This window comes from Nerophis lumbriciformis, linkage group LG21 (assembly GCF_033978685.3).
Source record: "Nerophis lumbriciformis linkage group LG21, RoL_Nlum_v2.1, whole genome shotgun sequence".
NCBI classification, from domain to species: Eukaryota; Metazoa; Chordata; class Actinopteri; order Syngnathiformes; family Syngnathidae; genus Nerophis; species Nerophis lumbriciformis.
The window spans coordinates 1,362,501-1,384,573 of NC_084568.2; the positions used below are offsets into that span (position 1 = coordinate 1,362,501).

General features: G+C 42.1%; 1 protein-coding gene across 4 annotated transcripts in view; it reads left to right on the forward strand.

The window, feature by feature from the left end:
- hycc1 (hyccin PI4KA lipid kinase complex subunit 1) overlaps window positions 1-7,223 on the forward strand; it is an 84,054-nt gene extending 76,831 nt beyond the window's left edge. For 2 of the 4 annotated variants that reach the window (XM_061983245.1, XM_061983247.1), the window contains one exon: window positions 6,282-7,223. In XM_061983245.1, the coding sequence (XP_061839229.1) occupies window positions 6,282-6,799 (518 nt within the window). In that variant the 3' untranslated portion in view covers window positions 6,800-7,223. The remainder of the gene's footprint in view (window positions 1-6,281) is intronic. The other 2 variants (XM_061983248.1, XM_061983249.1) reach the window with 1 other exon arrangement.
- The last annotated feature ends 14,850 nt before the right edge of the window (window positions 7,224-22,073 follow it).

Consider the following 22,073-nt stretch of genomic DNA (forward strand, 5'->3'; position numbering starts at 1 on the left):
GGTCTCAAACTTACCCGGTGGGGGGGCAGGTAAATAACAATAGGATCTAAAGCAGACCTGGGAACAATACATGCGGCCCATTAAGATTTTCAATCCGTTCTGCATAATTTTTTTTAGACCTTTTAACATTAAAACTGTCGCCGCCATTATGATGTGCATCAGTTCGGGACGTCTCTGCGCTGATGACCTGTCTCCGCTCAAGGTGGTCTCCTGCTGGCCCCATTATGGACCGGACTCTCACTATTATGTTAGATCCTCTATGGACTGGACTCTCACACTATTATGTTCGATCCACTATGGACTGGACTTTCACACTATTATGTTAGATCCACTATGGACTGGACTCTCACTATTATGTTAGATCCACTATGGACTGGACTCTCACTATTATGTTGGATCCACTGTGGACTGGACTCTCTCACTATTATGTTAGATCCACTATGGACTGGACTCTCACAATATTATGTTAGATCCACTATGGACTGCACTCTCACAATATTATGTTAGATCCACTATGGCTTGGACTCTCACTATTTTGTTAGATCCACTATGGACTGGACTCTCACACTATTATGTTAGATCCACTATGGACTGGACTCTCACACTATTATGTTAGATCCACTATGGACTGGACTCTCACTATTATGTTAGATTCACTATGGACTGGACTCTCACACTATTATGTTAGATCCACTATGGACTGGACTCTCACTATTATGTTAGATCCACTATGGACTGGACTCTCACGATTATGTTGGATCCACTATGGACTGGACTCTCACTATTATGTTAGATCCACTATGGACTGGACTCTCACTATTATGTTAGATCCACTATGGACTGGACTCTCACTATTATGTTAGATCCACTATGGACTGGACTCTCACTATTATGTTAGATTCACTATGGACTGGACTCTCACTATTATGTTAGATCCACTATGGACTGGACTCTCACACTATTATGTTAGATCCACTATGGACTGGACTCTCACTATTATGTTAGATTCACTATGGACTGGACTCTCACTATTATGTTAGATCCACTATGGACTGGACTCTCACTATTATGTTAGATTCACTATGGACTGGACTCTCACTATTATGTTAGATCCACTATGGACTGGACTCTCACAATATTATGTTAGATCCACTATGGACTGGACTCTCACTATATTATGTTAGATCCACTATGGACTGGACTCTCACACTATTATGTTAGATCCACTATGGACTGGACTCTCACAATATTATGTTAGATCCACTATGGACTGGACTCTCACTATATTATGTTAGATCCACTATGGACTGCACTCTCACAATATTATGTTAGATCCACTATGGCTTGGACTCTCACTATTTTGTTAGATCCACTATGGACTGGACTCTCACACTATTATGTTAGATCCACTATGAACTGGACTCTCACAATATTATGTTAGATCCACTATGGACTGGACTCTCACACTATTATGTTAGATCCACTATGGACTGGACTCTCACACTATTATGTTAGATCCACTATGGACTGGACTCTCACACTATTATGTTAGATCCACTAGCTGGTCTGAGAAGTAAAAGAGGAGCGACGTGCATATGTTGTTAATATTCAGTCTTTTATTGTTCGTAGTTAACATTGTAAATCCCACTGTCTGTATTTTCATGTACATTTTGCGTGTCCCATTCAGTAAAAAACTGTAAAATTCCATTCTGTTTTTTCGAGGTGGTCTGGAATAACATTTTTAGAACTCTTATCGGACATTGTGACTTTTGGTATTGGTGTACAGTAGTAGTAGTTGCCCCATGTGTGTTTGTTGTGCTTTCATTTTTGTTTGTTGACACCGCAGTTTAAGGTGGCCTCCGTGTATTTAACGCTGAGTTGGGGTATGTGAGCTCTTAAATTTAACGGCTACAAATAATGGTGAGTTTGAGACCCCCCGCCATAAAGCATTTCTCCAGTTGTGGTGATGAATGCGCATGCGCCACCTGCTGGAATACTGTAGTACAACATGCAGCCCATCAACATAAAATATTTGATCGTTAACATATTAATTAGGGGTGTCCTGATCTGATATTAATCTCAATAACTTAGATAACAACTACAGTACAGTAATCCCTCCTTTATTGCATCCAGATATGACTTTGATAAATAAAGTTGGACTCATTAATTATGAAATTGAAAATGTTCATAGCTTTAGCATAGAAAAAAAACCTTCTAAATAATTTTTTCAACAATATGATAGTACTCTAGACATGAAATATCACCTTTCAATCCTCTTTTAATGCTGGCTAAGGCTGAACCAAATCAGTGGCCTGAATTGTCAGGTTCAAAGACTGATGACATCTATTAAACAAGACAAGAAGCAAGGAATCATGCAGAGACAAGAGTTCAATTTGGCTCAATGAGGAGAGACGCTTGGGGCTGCACACTCAAGTTACAATCTCCCACCACGCTACTGTAAATGGAAAGACAGTTTGTGTGTTTTGTGTGTCCCGAAAACCGGCTACTTCGACACCGGACACTCTTCCGCCAGTGTGTGAGTGGCAGGAAGAAAAGCTCTGACCTGCGCCACCTGCTAGGTTTGCGTGTAAAAATCTGCACCCTAAATACAGGTAAAAGCCAGTAAATTAGAATATTTTGAAAAACGTGATTTATTTCAGTAATTGCATTCAAAAGGTGTAACTTGTACATTATATTTATTCATTGCACACAGACTGATGCATTCAAATGTTTATTTCATTTAATTTTGATGATTTGAAGTGGCAACAAATGAAAATCCAAAATTCCGTGTGTCACAAAATTAGAATATTACTTAAGGCTAATACAAAAAAGGGATTTTTAGAAATGTTGGCCAACTGAAAAGTATGAAAATGAAAAATATGAGCATGTACAATACTCAATACTTGGTTGGAGCTCCTTTTGCCTCAATTACTGCGTTAATGCGGCGTGGCATGGAGTCGATGAGTTTCTGGCACTGCTCAGGTGTTATGAGAGCCCAGGTTGCTCTGATAGTGGCCTTCAACTCTTCTGCGTTTTTGGGTCTGGCATTCTGCATCTTCCTTTTCACAATACCCCACAGATTTTCTATGGGGCTAAGGTCAGGGGAGTTGGCGGGCCAATTTAGAACAGAAATACCATGGTCCGTAAACCAGGCACGGGTAGATTTTGCGCTGTGTGCAGGCGCCAAGTCCTGTTGGAACTTGAAATCTCCATCTCCATAGAGCAGGTCAGCAGCAGGAAGCATGAAGTGCTCTAAAACTTGCTGGTAGACGGCTGCGTTGACCCTGGATCTCAGGAAACAGAGTGGACCGACACCAGCAGATGACATGGCACCCCAAACCATCACTGATGGTGGAAACTTTACACTAGACTTCAGGCAACGTGGATCCTGTGCCTCTCCTGTCTTCCTCCAGACTCTGGGACCTCGATTTCCAAAGGAAATGCAAAATTTGCATGGTTGGGTGATGGTTTGGGGTGCCATGTCATCTGCTGGTGTCGGTCCACTCTGTTTCCTGAGATCCAGGGTCAACGCAGCCGTCTACCAGCAAGTTTTAGAGCACTTCATGCTTCCTGCTGCTGACCTGCTCTATGGAGATGGAGATTTCAAGTTCCAACAGGACTTGGCGCCTGCACACAGCGCAAAATCTACCCGTGCCTGGTTTACGGACCATGGTATTTCTGTTCTAAATTGGCCCGCCAACTCCCCTGACCTTAGCCCCATAGAAAATCTGTGGGGTATTGTGAAAAGGAAGATGCAGAATGCCAGACCCAAAAACGCAGAAGAGTTGAAGGCCACTATCAGAGCAACCTGGGCTCTCATAACACCTGAGCAGTGCCAGAAACTCATCGACTCCATGCCACGCCGCATTAACGCAGTAATTGAGGCAAAAGGAGCTCCAACCAAGTATTGAGTATTGTACATGCTCATATTTTTCATTTTCATACTTTTCAGTTGGCCAACATTTCTAAAAATCCCTTTTTTGTATTAGCCTTAAGTAATATTCTAATTTTGTGACACACGGAATTTTGGATTTTCATTTGTTGCCACTTCAAATCATCAAAATGAAATGAAATAAACATTTGAATGCATCAGTCTGTGTGCAATGAATAAATATAATGTACAAGTTACACCTTTTGAATGCAATTACTGAAATAAATCAAGTTTTTAAAAATATTCTAATTTACTGGCTTTTACCTGTATAAGACAACCACTCTGGCACACCAGCTAAACATACCTGAGGGTGCTTAATCTAAAACATGACATTTGTCAATATAAAAAAAGTATCAAACAATTTTAGTTTTATATTACGTATAGTGTCGGAGGCAGATATTTACATATATCCGAATTTAAGTGTTACTTCTTCTATTTCATAGTCATATTTGAAAACAGCTCGTGTTTTTCCATTTCCATTGTTGCGTTTTATGACCAGTTGTTCCTCCCAGGGAATTCAAGTCACAAGTCGCTCCCAAGCTCTTTACGACACTTAAAGCTGAGTTGAAAAACCACCAGAGACAGAATAGGTATTTTGTAATATATTTGCAAAGCTTTGCATATATACATTCACAGAGACAGCATAGAACATTCGGATCGCACCGCTAAGATGGTCTGTCTTCCCGACCCCAAAACCCTCTCCCCTCTTCCCTCTCTCTAGTCAAAACACAAGCACATTATCTCTCTAGTCAAAACACATTCCAAAGATCAAGGTTAACACACACAGTTTACTTGCAGAGAAACAGAAAGAGAATAAATGGAAAAAACACGAGCTGTTTTCAAATATGGCTATGAAATAGAAGAAGTAACACTTAAATTCGGATACATGTAAATATCTGCCTCCGACAATAGATACAAAGTTCCAAAGCCTATTAGAAAGTATCCAGTAACAAACGTGTCTGCATCACTCAACTTAATGCATCATGTGCTTGATTTAGTTAATTATGTCTATCATAAGGTTAGTGTTTTTAGGGCCCGCATGGCCCATTGCATAAGGACTCCCACAGGGAGTCCTTATGCAATGGGACATAAGGACCTATTGAATTTGTAAGGTTTTATTAGGGCCCGCATGGCCCATTGTATAAGGACTCCCGAGTCCTTATGCAATGGGACATAAGGACCTATTGAATTTGTAAGGTTTTTTATTTTTATTTTTATTTTTTCCGCCGCCACATTAAACTGTAATTTGACCCACTTAACATGCTTCAAAACTCACCATATTTGACCCACACATCAGGACCTGCGAAAATTACCTTTTAAAAAAAAACAACAACCCCAAAACTCAAAATTGCGCTCTAGCGCCCCCTAGGAAAAAAAAAAACTAGACTGCCTGTAACTCCCACTAGGAAGGTCGGAGAGACATGAAACAAAAACCTTTATGTAGGTCTGACTTACACCTAGTTTTCATAATTGTATATCCTCGGGCTAAAATCAACAGGAAGTTGGCAATTCCCCCTTCAAGACAAAAAAGTACTAAAAACAGTCACTTTTGCCTCTTTGAGCTGTAATTTGACCCTCTTAACATGCTTCAAAACTCACCGAACTGAACGCACACATCAGGACTGTCAATAATTGCGATCTAATAAAAAAACCTAACCCCAAATTTAAAAATTGCGCTCTAGAGCAATTTTTGAATAAAACGGAGAAAAAACTGCTCCTCGGAAGCAAAAAACTGCTCCTCAGAAGCAAAAATCAACAGGAAGTTTGCTATTCCCCCTTCTAAACAAATTTTTTTGTAAAAACCGGTCACCTTCCTTCAAAAACGAACTCCTCTGAGCGCGTTTGTCGTTTCGCCTTCAAACTAACACAGGAGAGAGATTGAACCCTTGTGATTACAATGACAGAAGCGCTTTTTTTCTAACTGCTCCGGTTTTGATTTTATGACCCTTCAAAGACCCGCTGCGCTGATGCTGCTGCGCTGCTGTTTTTTTAAGATGGCTGCTTAAAAGCAGGAAGCACCAGCGTGCCCACACAATGCAGACAAGGTAGGTACACTAGACAAAAGTCTTGGGACACTTCAGACTAAAAGTAGACAAAAGTATTGGGACACTTAGGACTAGCACCTGCCAAATACGCGGGCCTGACCAATGCTGCTTGCAGCTTTAATTTTACTTGGCATTGTTCGGTGCCTTTTGTACCATTCCACACTACAAATTAAAAGTATGTGCTATGGTTTGTGGTGATATCGTATCGGATTAATATCAGATAAGTGACACCCCTGATATTAATATTGACAGGAGTCCTTCTCCGCGTATCCATGTTGTTAACCCCAGTGCTTGGCTCGCCACAGACGCAGTGGATCTGGGTTCCCCGGACGAGCTGATGGATATTTCCGAGGCGGACGAGGGGGTGTGGCCGGGCGGCGGGGGGCCCGACGTGAACCCGCCCACCATCACCATCAGCAACAGCGTGACCACGTTAAACCTGGGCGCCAAGGCCATGAAGAAGTGTCGCCTGGGCGGGCGCGGCAGCAAGGACAAAGAGGCCGGCCCCCTCGCCGCCGCCGGCGGCCGGGCGGCCAGCGAGCACGCCGAGGTCTCCGCCAAGCGCCTCACGCTGACCTCCAGCCAGTCGGTGCCCAAGGCGGGGGCGCTCACCAGCCTGACGCGCACGGCCAGCGCCGTATTCTCCCGCTCCTTTGAGCAGGTCGCCGGCGCTCCCGCCCCGGCCCCCAGTAACCACACTGCCTCAGAATCCGGCCACTATCCATGCAGTCTTCAAGAGGAAGGGATGGGGTACTTAAGTCCAGGTCCTAACCACACGCAGCGCTCCACCAGCATCGGTGTGCACCTTGGCTCGGACCTTTGAGGTATTTTAATATCCGACCCTGCCAGTCTACACACCTGGACCTGCAAGCCATGACCACTCCGAGGGACCAGGATCCTTGGCGAGGAACACTCTGGTGGTTTCTCTAGGCAAACCGCGACGTGTGTTCTCTGGGACAAAAAAAGCCACCTTGCAGCTTTCTCTGACTGGTCCGGTTGTCAGGAACAAATTGCACTCCTCACCTCGTCTAAATAGGTGCACTTGAAGGGGATCTGCCCTTTTTTCTGGAATTTTGCCTATCATTCACAATCCTGAGGTAAGACCAGAACACATTTCTTTTTTGATGCATTCTAAATAGCTAATAAATGTGATCAAAAGTCTGCTTACAATGGAGCATAGTGGAGTTGCTCTATTCTGCCAACAAAGCCCTTAAAAAATATCCAATTAAGGTTTTATATACACACTAAGTATATATGTATAATAACATTTAATATTTACATATTTTGCTCATTTAAAGCATATTCATTTCAAAAACGCATCACAACATTCACTTTTCCCTCGACAACACCACTGATCACTACTCACTGCCAACAAACATAACAAAACATCACTTACTGTACAATGTCTGCTCTCACTGGGATGCCAACTGATAGAGTGTTGTTATATATAGTACAGGCCAAAAGTTTCAATGTGTTTTCTTTATTTTCATGACTATTTACATTGTAGATTGTCACATCAAAACAAAAAAAGCTGAAAACATGTTTTATATTCTAGTTTCTTCATTACATTACTGCTTTGCACACTCTTGGCATTCTCTCCATGAGCTTCAAGCACACCTGTGAGGTGAAAACCCTTTCAGGGGACTACCTCTTGAAGCTCATGGAGAGAATGCCAAGAGAGTGCAAAGCCGTAATCAGAGCAAAGGGTGGCTATTTTGAAGAAACTAGAATATGAAACATGTTTTCAAGTACATAACTCCACATGTGTTCATACATAGTTTTGATGTGACAATCTACAATGTAAATAGTCATGAAAATAAAGAAAACACATTGAAATGAGAATTTGTCCAAACTTTTGGCCTGTACTGTATATATAATAACATTTAATATTTACATATTTTGCTAATTTGAAGCTAATGCGGCGCATTAATTTCAAAAACGCATCACAGATAACTGATAACTACTCACTGCCAACTTCATGACAGCCAACAAACATAATAAAACATCACTTACTGTACAATGTCTGCTCTCACTGGGATGCCAACTGATAGAATGTTGTTATATATAATCCTCGCAAAAAAACAGTAGGGTCTTTTCCTGTCTTTCTCGCCATTTTCTGGTCTAATTTGGCTGTCAAAGTGTACCAACTCGTCGGAATACGTCCTCGTCCTTCCGCTATCCAGGTGAGAGACATTATTTAAGATCTACAATAAACTGTCACAAGCGCGGACGCGAGAAAGCAGCTCACCAGCTGACGACGTCAACGTTGGCACACCAGCTGGTGATCACGGCGCCGCTATAAATAGTTTGTCTGCGTCAGCGCTCGTAATAACATCACTAATACTCTGTTAATATTCAAGTTGGGAAATGTAAATGGAGTATTATTGGCACTTTTTTTGATGAAACCTAATACAACATCACTTACTGTACAATGTCTGCTCTCACTGGGATGCCAATGTTGTTATAATCCTCGCCAAAAAACAGTAGGGCGGAACCGAGCGTCTTTTCCTGTCTTTCTCGCCATTTTCGTTGTCTAAATTGGCTGTCAAAGTGTACCAACTTGTCGGAATACGTCCTCATCCTTCCGCTATCCAGGTGAGAGACATTATTTAAGATCTAGAATAAACTGTCACAAGCGCGGACGCGAGAAAGCAGCTCACCAGCCGACGACGTCAACGTTGGCACACCAGCTGGTGATCACGGCGCCGCTATAAATAGTTTGTCTGCGTCAGCGCTCGTAATAACATCACTAATACTCTGTTAATATTCAAGTTGGGAAATGTAAATGGAATATTATTGGCACTTTTTTGATGAAACCTAATACAACATCACTTACTGTACAATGTCTGCTCTCACTGGGATGCCAATGTTGTCATAATCCTCGCAAAAAACAGTAGGGTGGAACCGAGCGTCTTTTCCTGTCTTTTCGGGTCTAATTTGGCTGTCAAGGTGTACCAACTTGTCGGAATACGTCCTCATCCTTCCGCTATCTAGGTGAGAGACATTATTTAAGATCTAGAATAAACTGTCACAAGCGCGGACGCGAGAAAGCAGCTCACCAGCCGACGACGTCAACGTTGGCACACCAGCTGGTGATCACGGCGCCGCTATAAATAGTTTGTCTGCGTCAGCGCTCGTAATAACAATATCCCAAATACCGTATTTTTCGGACTATAAGTCGCAGTTTTTTTCATAGTTTGGCTTATATATGTTTTTTTCCTTCTTTATTATGCATTTTCGGCAGGTGCGACTTATACTCCGGTGCGACTTATACTCCGCAAAATGCGGTACTAGGTTAGTATTCAAGTTGGGAAATGTAAATGGAGTATTATTGGCACTTTTTGATGAAACCTAATACAACATCACTTACTGTACAATGTCTGCTCTCACTGGGATGCCAACTGATAGAATTATGATTAAATATAATAATTGCAAAAAAACAGTAGGGTGGAACCGAGCGTCTTTTCCTGTCTTTCTCGCCATTTTCGTTGTCTAATTTGGCTGTCAAAGTGTACCAACTTGTCGGAATACGTCCTCGTCCTTCCGCTATCCAGGTGAGAGACATTATTTAAGATCTAGAATAAACTGTCACAAGCGCGGACGCGAGAAAGCAGCTCACCAGCCGACGACGTCAACGTTGGCACACCAGCTGGTGATCACGGCGCCACTATAAATAGTTTGTCTGCGTCAGCGCTTGTAATAACAATATCCCAAATACCGTATTTTTCGGACTATAAGTCGCAGTTTTTTTCATAGTTTGGCTTATATATGTTTTTTTCCTTCTTTATTATGCATTTTCGGCAGGTGCGACTTATACTCCGGTGCGACTTATACTCCGAAAAATGCGGTACTAGGTTAGTATTCAAGTTGGGAAATGTAAATGGAGTATTATTGGCACTTTTTGATGAAACCTAATACAACATCACTTACTGTACAATGTCTGCTCTCACTGGGATGACAACTGATAGAATTATGATTAAATATAATAATTGCAAAAAAAACAGTAGGGTGGAACCGGCCGTTTTTTCCTGTCTTTCTCGCCATTTCCGGGTCTAAACTTGCTGTCAAAGTGTACCAACTCGTCGGAATACGTCCTCGTCCTTCCGCTATCCAGGTGAGAGACATTATTTATGAACTCGATATGATAAACTTGCGCAAACGCGGACGCGAGAAAGCAGCTCACCAGCCGACGACGTCAACGTTGGCACACCAGCTGGTGATCACGGCGCCGCTATAAATAGTTTGTCTGCGTCAGCGCTTGTAATAACAATATCCCAAATAGCGTATTTTTCAGACTATAAGTCGCAGTTTTTTTAATAGTTTGGCTTATATATGTTTTTTTCCTTCTTTATTATGCATTTTCGGCAGGTGCGACTTATACTCCGGTGCGACTTATACTCCGAAAAATGTGGTACTAGGTTAGTATTCAAGTTGGGAAATGTAAATGGAGTATTATTGGCACTTTTTGATGAAACCTAATACAACATCACTTACTGTGCAATGTCTGCTCTCACTGGGATGCCAACTGATAGAATTATGATTAAATATAATAATTGCAAAAAAAACAGTAGGGTGGAACCGAGCGTCTTTTCCTGTCTTTCTCGCCATTTTCGGGTCTAAATTGGCTGTCAAAGTGTACCAACTTGTCGGAATACGTCCTCATCCTTCCGCTATCCAGGTGAGAGACATTATTTAAGATCTAGAATAAACTGTCACAAGCGCGGACGCGAGAAAGCAGCTCACCAGCCGACGACGTCAACGTTGGCACACCAGCTGGTGATCACGGCGCCGCTATAAATAGTTTGTCTGCGTCAGCGCTTGTAATAACAATATCCCAAATAGCGTATTTTTCAGACTATAAGTCGCAGTTTTTTTAATAGTTTGGCTTATATATGTTTTTTTCCTTCTTTATTATGCATTTTCGGCAGGTGCGACTTATACTCCGGTGCGACTTATACTCCGAAAAATGTGGTACTAGGTTAGTATTCAAGTTGGGAAATGTAAATGGAGTATTATTGGCACTTTTTGATGAAACCTAATACAACATCACTTACTGTGCAATGTCTGCTCTCACTGGGATGCCAACTGATAGAATTATGATTAAATATAATAATTGCAAAAAAAACAGTAGGGTGGAACCGAGCGTCTTTTCCTGTCTTTCTCGCCATTTTCGGGTCTAAATTGGCTGTCAAAGTGTACCAACTTGTCGGAATACGTCCTCATCCTTCCGCTATCCAGGTGAGAGACATTATTTAAGATCTAGAATAAACTGTCACAAGCGCGGACGCGAGAAAGCAGCTCACCAGCCGACGACGTCAACGTTGGCACACCAGCTGGTGATCACGGCGCCACTATAAATAGTTTGTCTGCGTCAGCGCTCGTAATAACATCACTAATACTCTGTTAATATTCAAGTTGGGAAATGTAAATGGAGTATTATTGGCACTTTTTTGATGAAACCTAATACAACATCACTTACTGTACAATGTCTGCTCTCGCTGGGATGCCAATGTTGTCATAATCCTCGCCAAAAAACAGTAGGGTGGAACCGAGCGTCTTTTCCTGTCTTTCTCGCCATTTTCGGGTCTAATTTGGCTGTCAAAGTGTACCAACTTTGTCGGAATACGTCCTCATCCTTCCGCTATCCAGGTGAGAGACATTATTTAAGATCTAGAATAAACTGTCACAAGCGCGGACGCGAGAAAGCAGCTCACCAGCCGACGACGTCAACGTTGGCACACCAGCTGGTGATCACGGCGCCGCTATAAATAGTTTGTCTGCGTCAGCGCTCGTAATAACAATATCCCAAATACCGTATTTTTCGGACTATAAGTCGCAGTTTTTTTCATAGTTTGTCTTATATATGTTTTTTTCCTTCTTTATTATGCATTTTCGGCAGGTGCGACTTATACTCCGGTGCGACTTATACTCCGAAAAAATACGGTACTAGGTTAGTATTCAAGTTGGGAAATGTAAATGGAGTATTATTGGCACTTTTTTGATGAAACCTAATACAACATCACTTACTGTACAATGTCTGCTCTCGCTGGGATGCCAATGTTGTCATAATACTCTCAAAAAAACAGTAGGGTGGAACCGAGCGTCTTTTCCTGTCTTTCTCGCCATTTTCGTTGTCTAATTTGGCTGTCAAAGTGTACCAACTTTGTCGGAATACGTCCTCATCCTTCCGCTATCCAGGTGAGAGACATTATTTAAGATCTAGAATAAACTGTCACAAGCGCGGACGCGAGAAAGCAGCTCACCAGCCGACGACGTCAACGTTGGCACACCAGCTGGTGATCACGGCGCCGCTATAAAAAGTTTGTCTGCGTCAGCGCTTGTAATAACAATATCCCAAATACCGTATTTTTCGGACTATAAGTCGCAGTTTTTTTCATAGTTTGGCTTATATATGTTTTTTTCCTTCTTTATTATGCATTTTCGGCGGGTGCGACTTATACTCCGGTGCGACTTATACTCCGCAAAATACGGTACTAGGTTAGTATTCAAGTTGGGAAATGTAAATGGAGTATTATTGGCACTTTTTGATGAAACCTAATACAACATCACTTACTGTACAATGTCTGCTCTCACTGGGATGCCAACTGATAGAATTATGATTAAATATAATAATTGCAAAAAAAACAGTAGGGTGGAACCGGCCCGTTTTTTCCTGTCTTTCTCACCATTTCCGGGTCTAAACTTGCTGTCAAAGTGTACCAACTTTGTCGGAATACGTCCTCGTCCTTCCGCTATCCAGGTGAGAGACATTATTTAAGATCTAGAATAAACTGTCACAAGCGCGGACGCGAGAAAGCAGCTCACCAGCCGACGACGTCAACGTTGGCACACCAGCTGGTGATCACGGCGCCGCTATAAATAGTTTGTCTGCGTCAGCGCTCGTAATAACAATATCCCAAATACCGTATTTTTCGGACTATAAGTCGCAGTTTTTTTCATAGTTTGGCTTATATATGATTTTTTCCTTCTTTATTATGCATTTTCGGCAGGTGCGACTTATACTCCGGTGCGACTTATACTCCGGAAAATGCGGTACTAGGTTAGTATTCAAGTTGGGAAATGTAAATGGAGTATTATTGGCACTTTTTGATGAAACCTAATACAACATCACTTACTGTGCAATGTCTGCTCTCACTGGGATGCCAATGTTGTCATAATCCTCGCCAAAAAACAGTAGGGTGGAACTGAGCGTCTTTTCCTGTCTTTCTCGCCATTTTCGGGTCTAAATTGGCTGTCAAAGTGTACCAACTTTGTCGGAATACGTCCTCATCCTTCCGCTATCCAGGTGAGAGACATTATTTAAGATCTAGAATAAACTGTCACAAGCGCGGACGCGAGAAAGCAGCTCACCAGCCGACGACGTCAACGTTGGCACACCAGCTGGTGATCACGGCGCCGCTATAAATAGTTTGTCTGCGTCAGCGCTCGTAATAACAATATCCCAAATACCGTATTTTTCGGACTATAAGTCGCAGTTTTTTTCATAGTTTGGCTTATATATGTTTTTTTCCTTCTTTATTATGCATTTTCGGCAGGTGCGACTTATACTCCGGTGCGACTTATACTCCGCAAAATACGGTACTAGGTTAATATTCAAGTTGGGAAATGTAAATGGAGTATTATTGGCACTTTTTGATGAAACCTAATACAACATCACTTACTGTGCAATGTCTGCTCTCACTGGGATGCCAATGTTGTCATAATCCTCGCCAAAAAACAGTAGGGTGGAACCGAGCGTCTTTTCCTGTCTTTCTCGCCATTTTCGGGTCTAAATTGGCTGTCAAAGTGTACCAACTTTGTCGGAATACGTCCTCATCCTTCCGCTATCCAGTTGAGAGACATTATTTAAGATCTAGAATAAACTGTCACAAGCGCGGACGCGAGAAAGCAGCTCACCAGCCGACGACGTCAACGTTGGCACACCAGCTGGTGATCACGGCGCCGCTATAAATAGTTTGTCTGCGTCAGCGCTCGTAATAACAATATCGCAAATACCGTATTTTTCGGACTATAAGTCGCAGTTTTTTTCATAGTTTGGCTTATATATGTTTTTTTCCTTCTTCATTATGCATTTTCGGCAGGTGTGACTTATACTCCGGTGCGACTTATACTCCGGAAAATGCGGTACTAGGTTAGTATTCAAGTTGGGAAATGTAAATGGAGTATTATTGGCACTTTTTTGATGAAACCTAATACAACATCACTTACTGTACAATGTCTGCTCTCACTGGGATGCCAATGTTGTCGCAAAAAAACAGTAGGGTGGAACCGAGCGTCTTTTCCTGTCTTTCTCGCCATTTCCGGGTCTAAACTTGCTGTCAAAGTGTACCAACTCGTCGGAATACGTCCTCGTCCTTCCGCTATCCAGGTGAGCGACGTTTTTTATGATCTCGATATGATAAACTTGCACAAACGCGGACGCGAGAAAGCAGCTCACCAGCCGACGACGTCAACGTTGGCACACCAGCTGGTGATCACGGCGCCGCTATAAATAGTTTGTCTGCGTCAGCGCTCGTAATAACATCACTAATACTCTGTTAATATTCAAGTTGGGAAATGTAAATGGAGTATTATTGGCACTTTTTTGATGAAACCTAATACAACATCACTTACTGTACAATGTCTGCTCTCACTGGGATGCCAATGTTGTCATAATCCTCGCCAAAAAACAGTAGGGTGGAACCGAGCGTCTTTTCCTGTCTTTCTCACCATTTTCGGGTCTAATTTGGCTGTCAAAGTGTACCAACTTTGTCGGAATACGTCCTCGTCCTTCCGCTATCCAGGTGAGAGACATTATTTAAGATCTAGAATAAACTGTCACAAGCGCGGACGCGAGAAAGCAGCTCACCAGCCGACGACGTCAACGTTGGCACACCAGCTGGTGATCACGGCGCCGCTATAAATAGTTTGTCTGCGTCAGCGCTCGTAATAACAATATCCCAAATACCGTATTTTTCGGACTATAAGTCGCAGTTTTTTTCATAGTTTGGCTTATATATGTTTTTTTCCTTCTTTATTATGCATTTTCGGCAGGTGCGACTTATACTCCGGTGCGACTTATACTCCGAAGAATACGGTACTAGGTTAGTATTCAAGTTGGGAAATGTAAATGGAGTATTATTGGCACTTTTTGATGAAACCTAATACAACATCACTTACTGTACAATGTCTGCTCTCACTGGGATGCCAATGTTGTCATAATACTCGCAAAAAACAGTAAGGTGGAACCGAGCGTCTTTTCCTGTCTTTCTCGCCATTTTCGGGTCTAAATTGGCTGTCAAAGTGTACCAACTTTGTCGGAATACGTCCTCATCCTTCCGCTATCCAGGTGAGAGACATTATTTAAGATCTAGAATAAACTGTCACAAGCGCGGACGCGAGAAAGCAGCTCACCAGCCGACGACGTCAACGTTGGCACACCAGCTGGTGATCACGGCGCCGCTATAAATAGTTTGTCTGCGTTAGCGCTTGTAATAACAATATCCCAAATACCGTATTTTTCGGACTATAAGTCGCAGTTTTTTTCATAGTTTGGCTTATATATGTTTTTTTCCTTCTTTATTATGCATTTTCGGCAGGTGCGACTTATACTCCGGTGCGACTTATACTCCGCAAAATACGGTACTAGGTTAGTATTCAAGTTGGGAAATGTAAATGGAGTATTATTGGCACTTTTTTGATGAAACCTAATACAACATCACTTACTGTGCAATGTCTGCTCTCACTGGGATGCCAATGTTGTCATAATACTCGCAAAAAAACAGTAAGGTGGAACCGAGCGTCTTTTCCTGTCTTTCTCGCCATTTTCGGGTCTAAATTGGCTGTCAAAGTGTACCAACTTTGTCGGAATACGTCCTCATCCTTCCGCTATCCAGGTGAGAGACATTATTTAAGATCTAGAATAAACTGTCACAAGCGCGGACGCGAGAAAGCAGCTCACCAGCCGACGACGTCAACGTTGGCACACCAGCTGGTGATCACGGCGCCGCTATAAATAGTTTGTCTGCGTCAGCGCTCGTAATAACAATATCCCAAATACCGTATTTTTCGGACTATAAGTCGCAGTTTTTTTCATAGTTTGGCTTATATATGTTTTTTTCCTTCTTTATTATGCATTTTCGGCAGGTGCGACTTATACTCCGGTGCGACTTATACTCCGAAAAATACGGTACTAGGTTAGTATTCAAGTTGGGAAATGTAAATGGAGTATTATTGGCACTTTTTTGATGAAACCTAATACAACATCACTTACTGTACAATGTCTGCTCTCACTGGGATGCCAATGTTGTCATAATCCTCGCCAAAAAACAGTAGGGTGGAACCGAGCGTCTTTTCCTGTCTTTCTCGCCATTTTCGTTGTCTAAATTGGCTGTCAAAGTGTACCAACTTTTTCGGAATACGTCCTCGTCCTTCCGCTATCCAGGTGAGAGACATTATTTAAGATCTAGAATAAACTGTCACAAGCGCGGACGCGAGAAAGCAGCTCACCAGCCGACGACGTCAACGTTGGCACACCAGCTGGTGATCACGGCGCCGCTATAAATAGTTTGTCTGCGTCAGCGCTCGTAATAACAATATCCCAAATACCGTATTTTTCGGACTATAAGTCGCAGTTTTTTTTCATAGTTTGGCTTATATATGTTTTTTTCCTTCTTTATTATGCATTTTCGGCAGGTGCGACTTATACTCCGGTGCGACTTATACTCCGAAAAATACGGTACTAGGTTAGTATTCAAGTTGGGAAATGTAAATGGAGTATTATTGGCACTTTTTGATGAAACCTAATACAACATCACTTACTGTGCAATGTCTGCTCTCACTGGGATGCCAACTGATAGAATTATGATTAAATATAATAATTGCAAAAAAAACAGTAGGGTGGAACCGGCCGTTTTTTCCTGTCTTTCTCGCCATTTCCGGGTCTAAACTTGCTGTCAAAGTGTACCAACTCGTCGGAAGACGTCCTCGTCCTTCCGCTATCCAGGTGAGAGACATTATTTATGATCTCGATATGATAAACTTGCACAAACGCGGACGCGAGAAAGCAGCTCACCAGCCGACGACGTCAACGTTGGCACACCAGCTGGTGATCACGGCGCCGCTATAAATAGTTTGTCTGCGTCAGCGCGTGTAATAACATCACTAATACTCTGTTAATATTCAAGTTGGGAATTGTAAATGGAGTATTATTGGCACTTTTTTGATGAAACCTAATACAACATCACTTACTGTACAATGTCTGCTCTCACTGGGATGCCAATGTTGTCATAATACTCGCAAAAAAACAGTCGGGTGGAACCGAGCGTCTTTTCCTGTCTTTCTCGCCATTTTCGTTGTCTAATTTGGCTGTCAAAGTGTACCAACTCGTCGGAATACGTCCTCGTCCTTCCGCTATCCAGGTGAGAGACATTATTTAAGATCTAGAATAAACTGTCACAAGCGCGGACGCGAGAAAGCAGCTCACCAGCCGACGACGTCAACGTTGGCACACCAGCTGGTGATCACGGCGCCGCTATAAATAGTTTGTCTGCGTTAGCGCTTGTAATAACAATATCCCAAATACCGTATTTTTCGGACTATAAGTCGCAGTTTTTTTTCATAGTTTGGCTTATATATGTTTTTTTCCTTCTTTATTATGCATTTTCGGCAGGTGCGACTTATACTCCGGTGCGACTTATACTCCGAAAAAATACGGTACTAGGTTAGTATTCAAGTTGGGAAATGTAAATGGAATATTATTGGCACTTTTTTGACGAAACCTAATACAACATCACTTACTGTACAATGTCTGCTCTCACTGGGATGCCAATGTTGTCATAATCCTTGCAAAAAACAGTAAGGTGGAACCGAGCGTCTTTTACTGTCTTTCTCGCCATTTTCGGGTCTAATTTGGCTGTCAAAGTGTACCAACTTGTCGGAATACGTCCTCGTCCTTCCGCTATCCAGGTGAGAGACATTATTTAAGATCTAGAATAAACTGTCACAAGCGCGGACGCGAGAAAGCAGCTCACCAGCCGACGACGTCAACGTTGGCACACCAGCTGGTGATCACGGCGCCGCTATAAATAGTTTGTCTGCGTCAGCGCTCGTAATAACATCACTAATACTCTGTTAATATTCAAGTTGGGAAATGTAAATGGAGTATTATTGGCACTTTTTGATGAAACCTAATACAACATCACTTACTGTACAATGTCTGCTCTCACTGGGATGCCAATGTTGTCATAATCCTCGCCAAAAAACAGTAGGGTGGAACCGAGCGTCTTTTCCTGTCTTTCTCGCCATTTTCGTTGTCTAATTTGGCTGTCAAAGTGTACCAACTTTGTCGGAATACGTCCTCATCCTTCCGCTATCCAGGTGAGAGACATTATTTAAGATCTAGAATAAACTGTCACAAGCGCGGACACGAGAAAGCAGCTCACCAGCCGACGACGTCAACGTTGGCACACCAGCTGGTGATCACGGCGCCGCTATAAATAGTTTGTCTGCGTCAGCGCTCGTAATAACAATATCCCAAATACCGTATTTTTCGGACTATAAGTCGCAGTTTTTTTCATAGTTTGGCTTATATATGTTTTTTTCCTTCTTTATTATGCATTTTCGGCAGGTGCGACTTATACTCCGGTGCGACTTATACTCCGAAAAATGCGGTACTAGGTTAGTATTCAAGTTGGGAAATGTAAATGGAGTATTATTGGCACTTTTTTGATGAAACCTAATACAACATCACTTACTGTACAATGTCTGCTCTCACTGGGATGCCAATGTTGTCATAATACTCGCAAAAAACAGTAAGGTGGAACCGAGCGTCTTTTCCTGTCTTTCTCGCCATTTTCGTTGTCTAATTTGGCTGTCAAAGTGTACCAACTCGTCGGAATACGTCCTCATCCTTCCGCTATCCAGGTGAGAGACATTATTTAAGATCTAGAATAAACTGTCACAAGCGCGGACGCGAGAAAGCAGCTCACCAGCCGACGACGTCAACGTTGGCACACCAGCTGGTGATCACGGCGCCGCTATAAATAGTTTGTCTGCGTCAGCGCTTGTAATAACAATATCCCAAATACCGTATTTTTCGGACTATAAGTCGCAGTTTTTTTCATAGTTTGACTTATATATGTTTTTTTCCATCTTTATTATGCATTTTCGGCAGGTGCGACTTATACTCCGGTGCGCCTTATACTCCGGAAAATACGGTACTAGGTTAATATTCAAGTTGGGAAATGTAAATGGAGTATTATTGGCACTTTTTGATGAAACCTAATACAACATCACTTACTGTACAATGTCTGCTCTCACTGGGATGCCAACTGATAGAATTATGATTAAATATAATAATTGCAAAAAAACAGTAAGGTGGAACCGAGCGTCTTTTCCTGTCTTTCTCGCCATTTTCGGGTCTAAATTGGCTGTCAAAGTGTACCAACTTGTCGGAATACGTCCTCATCCTTCCGCTATCCAGGTGAGAGACATTATTTAAGATCTAGAATAAACTGTCACAAGCGCGGACGCCAGAAAGCAGCTCACCAGCCGACGACGTCAACGTTGGCACACCAGCTGGTGATCACGGCGCCGCTATAAATAGTTTGTCTGCGTCAGCGCTTGTAATAACAATATCCCAAATACCGTATTTTTCGGACTATAAGTCGCAGTTTTTTTCATAGTTTGGCTTATATATGTTTTTTTCCTTCTTTATTATGCATTTTCGGCAGGTGCGACTTATACTCCGGTGCGACTTATACTCCGCAAAATACGGTACTAGGTTAGTATTCCATTTGGGAAATGTAAATGGAGTATTATTGGCACTTTTTGATGAAACCTAATACAACATCACTTACTGTACAATGTCTGCTCTCGCTGGGATGCCAATGTTGTCATAATCCTCGCAAAAAAACAGTAGGGTGGAACCGAGCGTCTTTTCCTGTCTTTCTCGCCATTTTCGGGTCTAATTTGGCTGTCAAAGTGTACCAACTTGTCGGAATACGTCCTCATCCTTCCGCTATCCAGGTGAGAGACATTATTTAAGATCTAGAATAAACTGTCACAAGCGCGGACGCGAGAAAGCAGCTCACCAGCCGACGACGTCAACGTTGGCACACCAGCTGGTGATCACGGCGCCGCTATAAATAGTTTGTCTGCGTCAGCGCTTGTAATAACAATATCCCAAATACCGTATTTTTCGGACTATAAGTCGCAGTTTTTTTTCATAGTTTGGCTTATATATGTTTTTTTCCTTCTTTATTATGCATTTTCGGCAGGTGCGACTTATACTCCGGTGCGACTTATACTCCGAAAAATGCGGTACTAGGTTAGTATTCAAGTTGGGAAATGTAAATGGAGTATTATTGGCACTTTTTTGATGAAACCTAATACAACATCACTTACTGTACAATGTCTGCTCTCACTGGGATGCCAACTGATAGAATTATGATTAAATATAATAATTGCAAAAAAAACAGTAGGGTGGAACCGGCCGTTTTTTCCTGTCTTTCTCGCCATTTCCGGGTGTAAACTTGCTGTCAAAGTGTACCAACTCGTCGGAATACGTCCTCGTCCTTCCGCTATCCAGGTGAGAGACATTTTTTATGATCTCGATTTGATAAACTTGCGCAAACGCGGACGCGAGAAAGCCAGCCGACGACGTCAACGTTGGCACAAACAGCAAAAATTAGTTTAAAAAAAAAAGGAATGCAAGGAGAAAGAGTTGCAATGGTAATTTTGCTAACATTAATCCCGATTTTCGTGATAAAATACACAATCCCCATTGCTAATTAATGCATTTTAATGTCGATCCCCTCTGGCTGACAATATTTATTTTTAGTCCCCCGGTTGACCAGCAACTAGCATTGTGGAGCCACTGCCCAGAGCTATTAATATTCACCTCCATTACTGCAAATAAACTGCATTTCTTAGTATTTTAAGTACAATTTATCATCGGAGGATGAGGCTAAACATGTTACACACCTAGAGCAAGCCAGGAGCAGCTTATTAGGGCCCGCATGTCCCATTGCATAAGGACTCCCACAGGGAGTCCTTATGCAATGGGACATAAGGACCTATTGAATTTGTAAGGTTTTATTATTATTCTTTCTTATTCCGCAGCTTTGCGCGGTACTTTGACCCCCTTAACATGCTTCAAAACTCACCAAATTTGACGCACACATAAATAAACTCGAACAAAACTCTTTGGTAAAAAAACCAAACCCCAAAACTCAAAATTGCGCTCTAGTGCCCCCTACAAAGTAAACTTTTTCTAACTCCCAGTACGAATGTCGTAGAGACATGAAACAAGAACCTCTATGTAGGTCTCACGTAGACTTAAATTTTATTAATTTATTTCCTCGGCCAAAAATCTACAGGAAGTTTGCTATTCCCCCTTCAACACTAAATTTTAGTAAAATCAGTCACTTTTGCCTTTTTGAGCTTTCATTTGACCCCCTTAACATGCTTCAAAACTCACCAAACTGAACACACACATCAGGACTGGCAAACATTGCGATCCACAAAAAAACATAACCCCAAATCTCAAAATTGAGCTCTAGAGCAATTTTTGAATAAATCCGACAAAAAACTGCTCCTCGGAAGAAAAAAATGACAAAACAGCCTATAACTCCCACTGGGAAGGTCGGAGAGACATGAAACTAAAACCTTTCCGTAGGTCTCATTTAGACCTACATTTCATAAATTGACAACCCCCAGCAAAAATCTACAGGAAGTTTGCTATTCCCCCTTCAACACAACATTTTTGTAAAAACCGGTCACCTTCCTTCAAAAACTATCTCCTCTGAGCGCGTTTGTCGTTTCGGCTTCAAACTAACACAGGAGAGAGATTGAACCCTTGTGATTACAATGACAGAAGCGTGTTTTTATAACTGCTCCGGTTTTGATTTTATGAGCCTTCAAAGAACCGCTGCGCTGATGCTGCTGCGCTGCTGTTTTTTTAAGATGGCTGCTCAAAAGCAGGAAGCACCAACGTGCCCACACAATGCAGACAAGGTAGGTACACTAGACAAAAGTATTGGGACACTTCAGACTAAAAGTAGACAAAAGTATTTGGACACTTAGGACTAGCACCT